This window comes from Mustela nivalis (assembly GCF_964662115.1).
Source record: "Mustela nivalis genome assembly, chromosome: 7".
NCBI classification, from domain to species: domain Eukaryota; kingdom Metazoa; phylum Chordata; class Mammalia; order Carnivora; family Mustelidae; genus Mustela; species Mustela nivalis.
Window position 1 is genome coordinate 64,338,336 of NC_139026.1, and position 15,881 is coordinate 64,354,216.

The window sequence follows — 15,881 nt, forward strand, 5'->3', positions numbered from 1 at the left end:
GGTTTTAACCTGTTTTGACAAAAGGAAATTCTACTGTAGTATTGGCATGGGCTAATAGCAATGAGAAAAAATAAAGCTAAATGTTTAGGAAGGTTAGGAGCAGAGAAAATTAGTCTGTGGTGTTTTTTTTTTTTTGTTTGTTTGTTTTTTTAAGATTTTATTTATTTGTCAGAGAGAGGGAGAGAGAGCGAGCACAGGCAGACAGAAGCAGGCTCCCTGCTGAGCAAGGAGCCCGATGTGGGACTCGATCCCAGGACGCGGGGATCATGACCTGAGCCAAAGGCAGCTGTTTAACCAACTGAGCCACCCAGGCGTCCCTGTGGTTTTAATCATAGTAGAGTAGCCGAGCCTATTCCCTTTACCCCTTCCGCCCCCGAAGACAGTTTGCATGTCTTCCTTGATCCTGAATAGCAGGCTTCTTCCCTCCACTGGAGATCTACCCTAGGCTCTTTTATTGGCTAATAAGAAATCGATCTAAGGTAGTAAAAGAAACCATGTCTCATCTGAATCAGAGAAGACCATGTTAGAGGCCCTTGTGAGAATCTAGTGAAGATGATCAGAGAAGGAGGTCAAGTCCACAGATTGACCTGGTGAGCTACTACACTTTGAGCTACCATTTTTTTTTTTTTCCTCTGCAGGAGCAGCCTTGCAGTAGCAATGGGACTAGAGTTCTGAAAAGCGTTTGGAGGTTAGATCAACCCTCAAAGGTTTTGAGACATTTGGGACTGATGTGGTGGATCCAGTGTCTGAGGGACATTCTCAACAAAGGTCATTCTGGCTCTTCCAGAAAGATATTTATCAGCTTTTGTAATCTGGATAAATCATGAGCAAGCTAAATATTGGTTTTCTCCATCAAAGCTTTTCCTTCTCATAGTCCATGTTAGTCATGTGACAAATTGGATCTTTTTGGATAAATTTGTCTAAAATTTGCACAATTTCCCTTTTTTTTTTATAAAGATTTTATTTATTTATCAGAGAGAGGGAGGGGGAGAGAGCGAGCACAGGCAGACAGAATGGCAAGCAGAGGCAGAGGGAGAAGCAGGCTCCCTGCTGAGCAAGGAGCCTGATGTGGGACTCGATCCCAGGACGCTGGGATCATGACCTGAGCCGAAGGCAGCTGCTTAACCAACTGAGCCACCCAGGCGTCCCCACAATTTCCCATTTTTAATAATTTGATTTGTAGAAGGTTCTGTTTTGAGTCTGCATGACAGATTTTATTCACAAGAAATTTATTTCGGGTTCTGTGGAGTCTTTGACTTTGACCTGTGATGATTTCTGGCTACATTAGAGTAGTACGTGGAAAATGACTTCAGTGTCTATCCTTCAAGTAGTGGAGTTCCTCCCACATGATGTAAGCTACCGTACAGATTTTCTTTTGCCTTTGGTTTTTACGACTTTAAAAGGCAGAGAACCCCATTACACCATATTGTACCTCCAGCCCACCTATGCAAATGTGATCAATGGAGATAATTACCATTTTAGGAAATAAGTGTTCTGAGCTATATTCTATTTATTGATTATATTTTCCAATGACAGGGCATAGCCGAGTGCACATGATATAATTCTTTTTAAAGTTTAAGTTTTCTAATCCAGATGGGATTTATTATGGTCAATTGAAATAAATCGGAGAATTGGCTGCAGCAATTCAAACCACAGGACTAAGTGAAGGTCACATTTTACTATGCTCTCCATGCCCACTAATACGACTTGCCTCATCTGGCATCTCACCATTTTGCTCCAGCCTCTAACAAAATAATACCTCTTAAATGTTGCCACATCCTAAATAGACCGCTGAGATTACAGCCAACCATCATCCAATAGGTCAGTGCTTTTCAAAGTGTTACCCACCAAGTGAACTGGATCGGAATCACTAAGATGCAATTTAAAAGTGTATATTTCCAGCCCCTGGCCCCACCCACTAAAGAAGAAATGACTGGGGAACACCCAGGAGTTTGCATTTCACACATCAGGTTCCCTGGTCCTTTTTAACTGGTCCCAAGATGAGAACTTCTCCAGCTGGAGTGTTAACGTGGACTAATTGTTCATGAACAATAGTGTTTGGCTCATTTCTCTTTACAGGACGTCAGTGGTTTTCAAACTGTGTAGGCATAAGAAAGATCTAGGAACCAATTAAAAATGACTTCCTTACTCTACCCTCTGAGACCTTGACTCAGTATGTTTGGCAAGTAACCCCGGCACTTGTACATCTTAACCAGCTCAACGGATAGGTCTTCCAGTCCGGGTACCATACTTGGTGAAAGAAATATAATTTCAAAAAACTTGGTGAAACATTAATTTGGAAAATTAGTGTTCATTTTTAAAGTCAGGGCTTAAATGTCCCCCTCTGGTTGGTAAACTCCTTGGTTCTTGTTTACCATTTTATGCTGGACAGCACCCAGTTCATTGAAAAGACTCAAATGTTGCTTGTTACACTGAAATTAATTACTGTAAGAACAGTGGCAGAACCAGGAGTGGGAGCTTGATTCCTGAAATTGTTCCCTGGCTCTTTTGTGTTGGTGGGATAAAAGACAGCAGATCACTACCACAGGTAGAAGAAACAAAGTGTCCCCTTGGGTCTCTGCATGATTGCAAATGGAAGCCGAAAAGGCTCAGAGCAGAACCTTTGCTTTTGTAATAATGACACAACCAAAGGACAGAAGAAATGCTGCAAATGAGTCCTCTGTGGACACCAGCTCTCAGAAAAGTCCCTTTGTTGATGTGAGACTTTCATTAAGAGTAAGAAGAAAACAGATGGAACAGACATGAATGAAGAAAAAAATATATGATTTCAAAAATGTCATTGAAGGTCCACCAATAAAGAACCTGATATAGTTATTTTAGATTCTAAGAGTTCATCATATTGCTTTTCATAAATCTTTATGTAACGACATCAGACTGAGAAGGTTAAGAGTACAGTAGCTCCTGCCATTGATGAAGACTCAAGGAGGGACTGCTGTGTTCCCATTTCCTGAAACCCTGTTCTTGACAGAGGCAGGATGCTTATCTGTGGTCACTGAAAGATCACAGCTAAGAGGCTCTCTAAACATTTCAAGCTTGGGGTGCCTGGGTGGCTCAGTCAGTTAAACATCCGACTCGATTTCAGCTTAGGTCATGATGTTAGGGTGGTGAGATTGAGCCCTTGAGCCCTGCTTAAGATTCTCTCTCTCCCTCTCCCTATGCCCCTCCTCCTCCTCACTTTCTCTCTCTCTCAAGTAAATAAATTAAAAAATATATATATATTTCAAACTGGTAACAAAACTATACATTTCTCTTGGGAAGTCTAGGACTGTTCTATTGATTTGACATTACACAGGAAGGATTTCCCTTCCGTAATTTGTTTTAAACACAAGAGACCATTCCATATATGGTAATAGTTACTGATAACCCAGACACAGGAGAGAAACTTTACATATCTTAAGTGAGAAAATTCAGCAGAAAGAAGACCAGGAAGAGAAATTTTCTGGATTTGATAAACTCCTTGGGTATGACTTTTGTAGCCAGACACTATGATTGCAGTTTTATTAGAAGCAGGAATTGGGCAAGGGATTGGGGGTATGACATTTATATTATGCTTTTGAAACAACGTAGAGGTCCTGAATTTGGATTTCTACAACTATCTTGTTATCCACATGACTTCACTTTGTTTTTGTTTTGTTTTTTTTAAAAAGATTTTGTACTTATTTATTTGATTATGCCCACGTGAGCATGAGCAGGGCGAGGGGCAGAGAGAGAGGGAGAAATGGACTCTGCCAAGCAGGGAGCTTGGCACAGGGCCCTGGGATCATCACCTGAGCTGAAGGCAGACACTTTCAGACCGAGCCACCCACATGATCTCACTTTGGAGATACCCACAGAGGGTTCAGCCCCCACAGACAGACCAGTGAAAGTCATTGTTTTTTGTTGTTGTTTTGTTTTGTTTTTTAAAATTTACTTGAGAGAGAGAGCAAACCCAGGACCCTGGGAGCATGACCTGAGCCAAAGGCAGACCCTTAACAGACTGAGCCACCCAGGAGCTCCAAAGCCATTGTATATTTAATAATCTTGAGAGTCTTTGATCTTCAATATATTGAGTTCCTCTCTTTGAATATAACTACATTCTCTAGTTCCAGTAGCCTATCAAAGTTTGCCTCATATTTTAAATTGGGAAACAGAAGGTAAGTTCTCTTTTTTTATTTTTAAAGATTTTATTTATTTATTTGACAGAGAGAGATCACAAGTAGATGGAGAGGCAGGCAGAGAGAGAGAGAGAGAGAGAGGGAAGCAGGCCCCTGCTGAGCAGAGAGCCCGATGCGGGACTCGATCCCAGGACCCTAAGATCATGACCTGAGCCGAAAGCAGCGGCTTAACCCACTGAGCCACCCAGGTGCCCAGAAGGTAAATTCTCTTAAGCTAAAGGGCGATCTCTGTGGAGTACCAGGTGTCCTACAGCAGAAGAGAACCTGTAACATTTGTCAGAGGAATTAGGGAGTGCCGAGTGAAAGCAAATGAACAGATTCTGCAAGGAATTAGCAAGGTAGATGCGTAATCTAAGTTGAGAATCATTATATATCAAATAAGTGCAAGTAAATTAAGGCAGAAACTATCATACCCAATATAAAGATTCATGAAAACTTACAAAATGTTAAAGTTTTGCTCATTCCCTAGTAACTCTCATAAGCTAGACAGGATCAACCTAGAAGTTGTTATTACTCCATGAGGACCATTTCTATAGGACCATAAAGCAGTAAGGGTAGCAGTGTGATTATCGAACTTTGGTACGTAGAAGGGTAAACTAGAAAGTCATTAAAAACAAACAAACAAACAAACAAACAAACAAAAACCCAGATGTCCTGACCCTGGAGTTTCTAACTCAGTTCTGAGTGGAAGCTTGGGCATCTGTACCTTGAACAAGCTCTCCAGTGAGCCTGATACACACTATGTGAGAGCCACTGAGAAAGATCTCAGGCTCTTTGGAGTCAGGGAGGCCCAGGTTTGAATCCCAGTTCTGCTGTTTATTAGCGGTATGACTGGGCATAGTTACTCACCTCTAGGGGCTTTGGTGTTTTTATTTGCATATTTATCTAAAACACTAATCGCTAAACTATCTCATTCTGTGTTCTCTGAGAACTCATGTTTCAGCAGATAATCTGCTATTCCTAAAAACAATTTTGCATTAAAAAGTCTTAGAACACTTTGCATAAAAATCTGTAACAAACGCTACATGGTGCTCAGCACATTGTCTTGCGTTTTGTGTCCCCAACGTCCTTTTCACAGAGTTCTTAGAAACTAAGCTCCTGGGGCCCAAAAGGAGTAAGGGTGGCCAGGAAGATGGAAACCAATCTGGAGAGGACTCCCAACTCTCTAGCACAATTGATGGTATCCCTGCATTATCCACGGGAAAGGATGGGAAAGGCCATGGTCCTAGTCCAGAAGCGGCCATCATCTTCCCTTCCTAAGGAGGTGGTCGTTGTCACTGGCAAACGGACCACCTGGCGAGCAGGGCATAAGAATCAGAGCTTACAGGACGTGGTTTCTCAGGGAAGGCCATGCAAGGTGGTGGGGACAGCGTGAGCTTTAGAGGTAAGAGAATTGCCTGTAAATTCCTTGTCACTTCCTCGGCATTTCCTGGGAGAGGCAACAACTTTCCTGGCTGAGTTTCTCCTCCGTGAGGTAGCAAGCATGCATAACCCAGAGGTTTGTGAGGGTGAATAGACTAATGAAAGTCAGATGCCTAGCAGAGTGCCTGCTGCTTAGTACGTTCTAGAGCACAGGAAAACTCGGTATATACAGCAGTGCTCAGTTTGCAAAAGCTGCTCACCAGACAGCTGTGCGTTCGTGTGTGTGTGTGTGCGCGCGCGCGCGCGTGCATTGCAAGGTTTCTGATGATACCACGTGATGCAGCTATCTCTGCAAATTGTCTTTCAGAGTCAGGCTGAATCCTGTGGTGAGGTGACTTTTTGAGTGAAAGGAGTGTAGGCAATTTGAAGCTTTTAAGGAAAAGACTTGATGTGACTGGAAGAAATTGAAAAGGAAGGCAAGAAGCCGGGTGTGGGAAATCATGCCAGTGATCGAATTACCTAGTAGATTGTATTGTAAAATAAAATAAGAGATTGAGAAAATAAATTGCTTCTGTTTCTGGGATTGTTATTATATCCCCAGGACTAAATCAATTTCTTTCTTTCTTTCTTTCTTTCTTTCTTTCTTTCTTTCTTTCAAGAGGAAGAAAATGGCCCACAGTGGAGAGGCTTAACAGGCTTCAACTATTCTGAGTTGAAAACCTGTCAAACTGAAGGCCAGCTACACTCGCTTCAAAGTGTGTTTGTTAATCACGAGGAAATGTAAATTCCGGCAAGATGATATCTTCCTAGGTATCCTGAGTTCATAGAAGCCTCTCGTTTTTTTGTGGCCTCGTTTCTTAGGAAAAATTAAAAAATAGTAATGGAGCAAAACTGGCTTGGGAATTTAAAATACAAACTTCTGTTTCTAATTGCCTTTGCCTTCTGTACAGACATAACAGAATCATCAACATCAATCAGAATTTCATTTTGGAAGTTGGTTGGTAACAAGCAGCTCTTTTACACCATAGCCTTGAACCAAACAGGAAAATGGTTTTCTCCTTATGAAAAACTCTTTGGAAATTAACCAGGAACTTGTACGGAAAATGACATGAACATTTCTGTTGGATGCTTCTTAGTACTCAACAACATCAGACTGCTGACCTTCCCTTTGCAGGTGTTATTTGGCTCGAAGTTCATCTAAGTGCATTATTTTTCTTCTCAGGGATTAATTTATCTAATGCCTTCTAGAAATTACTACACAGAGACAGCCTTGTGAAAGGAGTCACTAAAGTATTTCATAAAATGTTACTATCTTCTATTGTCTTAAACCCGATTAGTTCTGTGAACTGAGAGCCCAGTGTGTGACCCGGCATGATTCATTAACCACCGCTCTCCAGGGTATTTCAAAGTATATTTATCTCATGGACAAATGAGAGCTTATTGAGTAATTCCCATTTTTCCAGAAAAGTTAACTTGAAGTATCCAGCACAACCTGCCAAGCTCTGTCTTTGTTTATAAATCCATTTCCTGGTGACACCATACAAGGTACTCCCACACTGGAAACCTTGAATTTTGCCTGGTCTTCTCAGATGATTAATTCTAAATCCAGCCTAATCTCACTGTAACCCTTCCCTTATTTGATTACTACAGTTCAGCAGAAACTGTCCAACTTTTTTCAGGATTCTCTCAATAAAATATTTTTTAGATATTGATTTCTCAGTTACTCTCATTAACAACCTCACTCTTCATATAATTTCAAGGACCTGGTGTTTTCTTTTTCAAATATGGATACTATCTCCTTGATGTTTTCTTAAACAGTTGTTAGGAGTAATTATGACCAATTTAACATACTAAATGGGTATAAAGGGGACGTGGTTGTTGGAAAAAGAAACACAGCTTTAAGGCACTGAAGAACCTCTCAACAATTCTTTGAACTTGACAGCTGAATGATTTATTGGCAACTCATTATCTGTTGTCGTGGGGAACAGCCATATCTTGTTAAGCAAGGCCATATGCAATACAGCAAAATAGATAAATCATCGATCTCTTTCTCTAAAATTTTTTTGCTACAATGAAAAGCTGGTTGATGCATAATGAAATGAACACATTCTTCATAACTAAGAGATTATGCAGCCAGCTCAGGGGCCCCAGGGACCCACAAGTTGAATAGCATGGACCTGGGATGAGCATGTTGACATTTTGGCACATGAAATCTTATTTTCCTTAGAAGTTTCTCAGATTTTAGGAAAGATACTAAAAGATTAAGAAAAGAATCATGTTGAATACCTGGAATCATATTTCTAATAAAAATAGAGCTAAATTATTTAATTTTGATAATCAGTTTCAAAACTCAAAATCAACTGGACTTCTAGCTGAGGACATAGTTTTGGAAATTCATGATTGCTTTGCTGCCTTATTTATTTACTTTAGAAAAAGTGGGTTTTTCTTCCCCCCACTCTACTCGTGAAATGTTCATTTTCACTATATTTTCAAAACTTTGGAAAAGGTTAAGATTACTGCTCTTATTTTTTCACTACAAAAGAGGGCACCTTTTTTCTCACCATAAAAATAAACATCTTCATTATAATTGTAATTTGAAAACTTGGAAGTGCCCCCCCCAGAAAAAAATCAATAAAATTAATTCAAGATCCTAGCAGCATTTAAAGACATTAGTTGAGATTATACTGAATATGGTTTTGGGGTTTTATTTTTGCACTGATTATAAGTATTTTCTCATGTCATTTAATAGTTTATAAAATATGAGCTTTAATGTCCTTATACTAGTTTAACACGTGTATTATTTCTTATTTTACTCTCCTATATTATACAATATTCAGGTTGGTTCCAGTTTTTGCTACCATAAATAATACCACAATAAGGTATCTGTACAATATTCGTGTGTCTCTGGTTGTTTTCTTAGAGTGCTTGCTTAATTATCTTTGTGAGGAAGTCCTCAAGAATCTGTCGTTAATTCAGATATTTTTCCCTCTATTGATAAGTTCCTTTAAGGGACCTGAACATACTTAGGAAACTTACTTATATATGAGAAAACTGATCTGTTCTGATTCTCAAGCCCCGGTTCCCTGTGGCCCAACGATTTAAAAGAACCTTTTTTTCCAAAGCATCTCCCACTTAATTGTCTCCCTCTGAAAGCACGGAAACAGGAAGCCCGGAAGTGAGAGGGGGTAGCTGTCCATACCGTGAAAGGAAAGCAATGAATCAGATGCTTCAATTTTGATAGACACAACAGATGTTCTCTTGACCGTATTTCCTGGGCACTTAGTGGGAATCAAGGCAAACTGAAAACATTTTACTTTATCATGTTTTAAAGAAATACTTCGAAGCCTCACAAACCCGCTATGATTAAGCTAACTTTTAAGAACACTGAATTACTTTAAAATGGGTTAGAAGTCACACATTACTCTGTGCGACTGAAGAGAAATATTGCTTAAAGGTGACACCGGGCCCTACTTAGGAATAAGGGATGGCTGCATGTCAGTCACTTTGCCTACATCAAAAAAAAGTTAAATGACAGACTCTAAACTGGGTCTTGATTCGTGGATATTTAATAAATATCTGCAGAATTAGAGGCTTACTGGAAGTAATCCTAACCCAGACAGAAAGTAATACTAATCTTGACAGTAACACTAACCCAGACAGGAAACCAGAGGGGAGAGTGGCCAGATAATGAAAGTAAGGCTTGGCCTGGGCCCAGATAAGGCCACTGGAAAACTAGAACACACTAAACTTCTTCATTCAACAAATTTGGTTCATGACCTGTGGTTTGAGTGGACAGTGGTAACACATGTCCAAATTTGGTGGAGTGGACAATGGTAACACATGAGAGTAATGACAATAGAAAGGTCTTAGACTTAAAAGTGAAAGGGAAAACACTGGGATACTAAATGTATTATTGGTTTTGGCCAATCTAATACACTTGAGAAAATGGTGTATTATCTGCCAAACCCAAGACTCTCTTACTCTCACTGGATCTGACATTAGGGGAGCATAAATGCAGATAGAATTACTAGAAAATCAAAGTTTTATGGGTGTATTCCCTGAAGTAGAACGCTGTCTTGGAAAGTTGATTGTGGCAGCCCACATATTTGGAATAATTGACTTGTAACTTTCTCCCCAAATTCTAACTGAATAGAGGAACATTAGAATTCATATGGAATAGTCTCACATTTTAAAAAAAGAGGTTACGGGGTGCCTGGGTAGCTCAGTGGGTTAAAGCCTCTGCCTTTGGCTTGGGTCATGATCCCAGGGTCCTGGGATCGAGCCCTGCATTGGGCTGTCTGCTCAGCAGGGAGCCTGCTTCCTCCTCTCTCTTTGCCTGCCTGTCTACCTACTTCTGATTTCTGTCAAATAAATAAAAAGAAAATCTAAAAAAAAAAAAAAGAGGTTACAAAAATGTTAAACTACATTATTTTGCTTTTAGGTAGAAGCCCAAGGTCTGTCCATTCTGTCCATTCTCTATCCAACAGCATAAGTCAAACATTTATGAAAGAATAATGAATGCCTTTGCTACAAAAACAGAAATATCTAGAAATGTAAGACATTTCCATATTTTAATCTCTTGAGCATTTTGATGCTCTAGTAATTATTTCCTATTAAAACTGCGAATCTCCAATAGTTTCACTATAAACAGTAAAATCTTCTTTAGGGAGAGGACAGACTTTTAATTAAAGAAAGAAAGATACTTTTATTCTGAGAGTGAATTTAGGAGACTAAATGTGTGAAGAAAGGCTTAGCAAAGAGTGGGTATGTGAGCCTGAGCATTTACAGAAGGCTTCCTGTGTGCTGGACCCCAAACCGTTGGGGGTATCTTGAAAGATATAGAGAAAAGGTTTAAAAATGGTACCAGGAATGTACCTATGGGGAAAGAAATGGAGAGTCCTAAGTATTCAGGGATTTGCCAAATGGTTGGTTTTTGTTGGTTTTGAGTTACAATCAAGCTCTAGTTTAGTTATCTCTACATTGGAGATGACCAATCAATGGCTATGTTTAGGATTAGTCAAAGTAAAACACTGATTATTTTGTGTTTTACATTAACAAAACCCATAAAGAAATTCTATTTTGCGTTTTTAACCCAAATGTCCGCTTTGGTCTCTCTGCACCTTAATTGAGTTACGACTGATTATTACACTCCCAACGCAAGATCCTTCCCAAGATCATTCAGAATTCCCTGGTAGCTAATTTTTCAAGGTTGCCTCTGTTCTTGTTTTTTCTCTAGCTCAGTGATGTATTAAGATTATTTTACAAACATATTTTGTCCACCATGTTTAGGTATTCAATATCAGGAGGCATTTTTCTGGTCCTCTATTCCAAGAGTTGGCAGGCAGATTCTTCCTAACATCTATCCTTTTGTGTCTTGATAAGTCATTCAGATGTTCTCCCTTCTCCATGTAGTCTCTGTGCCTCAGGAGAAGATGGTCTTATCCCAGCCCCAGGGAAAGACTTCTTGATCTAAGTGCTCTGTTATCCTCTGCCCAACGGTTAGCTTAGATCTGGAGCTTTTGACTAATTCAGTAGATGGCATACCTCATGCCACAGGGGTTGGTCCAGAAATGCACATGTGACCTAACCCAGGCTGATGACATGTAAGGGGAAATTTGTTGAGGATTTCCAAAACAGAGGTTTCATCCATTTTGAGAGAGAGTTTCAGGGAGTCAGCCTCTATTTATCCAGTGGCTGCAATGCTCTTATCAAAACAAAACAAAACAAAAACAAAACAAAAAGCCAACCATCTTATCGTAACTGAGAGAAAGCCAGAACAAAATGGCGGAGCCGAGGATTCACGGACCAGTGCAGCCACCGCTCCCGGCAACAGCTCATCACCAAGCTCTTGGAGTTTTCCACTGTGCAATCAGCATGTTATCCTTTGTCGTGCAAGCCAGTTTCAACGAGTTTTTCGTTTTATTTTGTTTTGTTTTTCCCAAAGGAAAATCACCTAACACAATTGTCTGTAGTCTTCCCGGATCTGGTCTCAGGATCCCTTTCTAGTTCTTAAAAACTAAATTGTTTGGGGGCCAAGGAAGTCACCCAGAGGTTCGCAAATACACCAAACCTGTCACCTGTTTGCAAGTGTGGTTTCTTTCTCCTCAGACTGCCCTTTGGTCTCCTCTCCCAGGAGAGCTCGTGCTGCACTTCAAGCATGTTTTATGGGACTATCTCTGTCACTTTTTTTTTTTTTTTTAATCTCATTTTTATCTTCGTATCCTCAGTGCTCAGCATTTGACACCCAAGTAAGCACTTCAGTAAGTGTGGGATTGGTAGAAATGATGGGCTGGAAGGAAATCTGGAGCACGGTATGGTCTTCCTACACAGTACCCTCGATCATCTAGATGGATGCTGTCTGAAACCCTCCGCGATGACAGGAGTGTTCTGTACCTGCCCTGTGCACTGAGGCAGCTGGCAGCATGTGGGAACCACTGAGCTTGGAAATACGGCTGGTGTGTCTGAAAAACTGCATTTTCAAGTTCATTATTATCATTCGTTTGCATTTAAATAACCACATGCTCTAAGGAAGAAAAGTAAGATAATCTGGAAAGTTTTCTGTTGGTTTTGTTTACCATTCCAAAGTCCTCCGTTCACCTGGTTTCAAAACATAATCTGAAGGTCTGTCTGCATTTTGAATTTTTAGGTTCACAAGGATTATGAGCAGTAATACCTTGTGTATCACAGAGAGTCAGAAACTAAGGACTGTGCTACCCTGATCCCCAACCAGCTTCATGGGTAGCGATCAGCACCGTGTCTCCACGGTCCGAGGCCATTATTCATGATTTGTGTAGTGGAAGATTTTCAGTTTTGGAGGACCCCGAACTAAAGCACATCCTTTTTTTCTTCCCGTGGAGTATCTTTTTGTGGATATCAAGTTCCATATTGTGCCAAGATAGCGGGTATTTGTCTAACCAAAGACTAGATAGGCTCTAGATGGAATCTGCTCTTTTTAGCAATAAACCTTTCTGTTACAAATGACAACACGGAATGGAGGCTGATGTTGCCTTAAAAAGAAATCAGACATAGTGTGCAACTTTCTCAAAATTTTTTAGGTGTCCAAGGCACTCAAGGAATAAAAGTACTAGAAAAAGGGGAAAAACAAACCCACAAAAGGGCCACGCAGACATGATGTTTAACCACAGATATTAAGTTTTTCAGCCATATAAGGCACAACAGATTTCTTTCCTCCCATAATTCTTTCAGGGAAAATTTACAGAGAAAAGAAATCCATAGAATAAACTCTGATTAGCCTAACAGTAAAATGTGAGGTTATAGGAGATAGCAGTTAAAGGCATACCACACCTAATAACATCAGATTTGGATGTGAATCCAGAAAGACTTGAGTGGGTGGAAAAAGAGAGAGAGAGAGAGAGGTGGATAAACAAGCCAAATAGACACTCCTGAGTGAGCAAGGTAGTAGGACCCTGTTTCACAAGTAATGAAACTAAGCCTCAGTAAAGTATGTGTCTTGCTCCTGGCCCCACAGCTAATAATGGGTCGGGCTAAGATTCAAACCCAGGTCAGTCTGCCTTGAAGCCCACGCTCTGTAGGGACCATCCGATAATGACAGTTCCTGGAGGATATGGATACTGCTGGTCTGGAGACTGCAGATTGAGAACCACTATTTACAAAGGTCAACAGCAAGAGTGGAAACAGGTGTAGAGATTTCCCAAGCCAGCCTTTGGAGAAGTTATAATAGTTAAGACTTCCAGAACAAAAACAATGTTGCTATGTCATCGAAAAGAACAGTAGGTAAAGCTCGTGGAAAAGAACAGTAGGTAAAGCTCGTGCTGACCACAAGACTCCCTGCCACAATTTTATCTAGAAATCTATAAACTGGCTACAAAGCTAAACACATCTGCTGTGTGATAAAAACAAAATCTGTTAGCGATATGCAATGGAATGAAGCTGTCCGAAGAAGGATCTGAGAGTTTATTCTAGATTTCTGCTTGGTGCCACTTAGCCTTTTGGTCTTATTAAGAGCTACTAGTTACGATGTGGGGTTAACCTGCTAGCATAGGGTAGAAGCAAGCGTACTGGTTCAGGGACCAATCTAAAGTCTGCCACTCTCATTTACGAGCTGGGTGACCTCTGGAAGTTAACACTTTAGGTCTTGCTCTTTCCATCTATAAAATGAAAACTGAGGATACAAATCATTCTTGCAAAAGTCAACGAGGTAAGGCACAAAAAAGCCTCTGAATAGGGTCTGCATGTCCTCAGCACTCAGCAGCAGTCAGCTACTGTTATTTTCCCACTGCGGTGTCAGGCCATGTGACCCAGGAGAACTTTCCTGATTCTCTTGCTGATCGCTCGTACCCAAATTGCATCCAGGTGTCTGCAGGTAAATGTGGTCAGTGGGGCCGCTGGGCGTCCATGGTGTGCTGGGCTAGCGGACACAGCTCCGTTAGATGGGAGCCTTCGTACACATGGGAAAGGAGACTTTGTAAAAAAACAAAAACAGGGGCGCCTGGGTGGCTCAGTGGGTTAAGCCGCTGCCTTCGGCTCAGGTCATGATCTCGGGGTCCTGGGATCGAGTCCCGCATCGGGCTCTCTGCTCGGAAGGGAGCCTGCTTCCTCCTCTCTCTCTCTGTCTGCCTCTCTGCCTACTTGTGATCTCTGTCAAATAAATAAATAAAATCTTTAGAAAAAAAAAAACAACCTTATTTAAATTTTTCTTTTGTCAACCCTAAATGCCCAAGTATATTCCATACAGAACTCTAAACCAGACATGTGTCTTTTTTTATTCAGCTCCCGTGGCAATCCTGGGAGGTCTCTGTGGTTGTTCCCATGTTGAACACTGCAAACTGGAACATACAAGGTAAAGTGGCAGTGAATCGAGAAGCCAGAATTTGAGCTCAGACATGCTTGAGACCAAAGCCAATACTACCTTCAAATTTGTAAAACATGGGAGGCTATGCATAATCCTTTTTTAAGGACTGAGAGGGTTTGATGCCCAAATGGTCATTTATACATAGATTTCATTTTACATGTCTTCCCTTTAGAGGAACCTATAGCAACAGAAATACCAAGCTACCCAGATCAAACCTTGTGGAGTTTGGGCAATAGGAAGTATTATCACATGGCTACTTACGAATTGTATCTTGTATACTAATTGTATCAGGGAAAAGAACAGAATATCCAAAAACTGGAACTACCTTGAATTTAGAAGAAAGGTGGGGGCACCTGTGTGGCTTAGTCTGCCTTCGGCTCAAGTCATTGTCCCCGCGTCCTGGGACCAAGCCCTGCATTGTGCTCTTTGCTTAGCAGGGAGTCTGTCTCTCCCTCTCCCTCTGCCCCTGCTTGGGCGAGCACCCTTTCTCAAAGAAAGAAGTAAATCTTTTAAAAGAGAAGAAGAAGAGGAAGAAGAAGAAGGAGAAGCAGGAGAAGCAGAAGAAGGAGGAAGAGGAGGAGGAGAAAGGTTGGAAAGGGTTCCTTCCGTTGAACGGTGATAGATCTCGGGCCTGAAGAGTCCACTCTGGGGGGTTTAGCATTTTGATTCTTCCTCAGTAATTTCCAGAACACAGAGTATCTGCTCACCTGCCCTGGACAGGGCCTAGGCACTCCTCCTTCTTTTACAGGACAAAATCACAGATTTCTATGAGCTGTGGGTTGCCATCTTGTCCTGTCTCCCCTCCTCTACCTGCCCAGGCATCCTGGCCCCCACCTTCAGGTCTGTGGAAGTCAGGAAACATTATAGTGAGTCATCCTGTCCCAAGGCTCTTCCCCTATGGCATACCTGACTATTTAGGATCTGGAAAACCCTCTGTTGCGTTGTCTGGCCAGCCTTGGGTCTCACAAGGATGTAAATGACTTTCAGGTCAGGACTGGTGCGAAATAGCTTCTCCATCAACACTTTGCCCATGAAGCCTGTGGCCCCAGTAATGAGAATGGACTTGCCACTATAGAAAGCTGCAATCATGGACATGATTCTTCTCTTGGTGTTTTATAGCTCTGGAAAGAGGTTCCTGAAAAGGAAGAGGAATAACAAAACATTACATTCTCAGAAGTTCTAAAATGCAGTCAATTAAAAATGTTTCTGGCACTTCCAGGAGTTCTGGATGCAGAAAAAGGTCAGAGTGAGAGCATCATACTTTACTGACAACACGATTCATTTTCATCAATATTTACTGAGCCCGCTTTGCATGCCAGATTTTATGCCAGAAATTGCAGGCCAAAAAAAAAAAAAAAGAAAGAAAGAAAGAAAAAGAAAAAAGAAAAATAAGACATGGTTCCCTACTCTCAAGAGACTGCTCATAGACTAACAGAGGAGACAGATGTCTAAATAGATCACCGAATATAATACGTGAGTGCTACAACAAAGGGATTGCAGATACACGGTGG

At 41.0% G+C, this 15,881-nt stretch overlaps 1 protein-coding gene across 4 annotated transcripts in view; it reads right to left on the reverse strand.

Annotated features, from left to right (window-relative positions):
• The window catches only part of FAR2 (fatty acyl-CoA reductase 2), a 136,051-nt gene that overhangs the window by 29,746 nt on the left and 90,424 nt on the right, over window positions 1–15,881 (reverse strand). For 3 of the 4 annotated variants that reach the window (XM_082738990.1, XM_082738989.1, XM_082738991.1), the window contains one exon: window positions 15,277–15,505. The exons of the other annotated variant lie outside the window; for it this stretch is intronic. In XM_082738990.1, coding sequence (XP_082595116.1) covers window positions 15,277–15,465 — 189 coding nt within the window. In that variant the 5' untranslated portion in view covers window positions 15,466–15,505. The remainder of the gene's footprint in view (window positions 1–15,276; window positions 15,506–15,881) is intronic. 4 annotated transcript variants of the gene reach the window in all.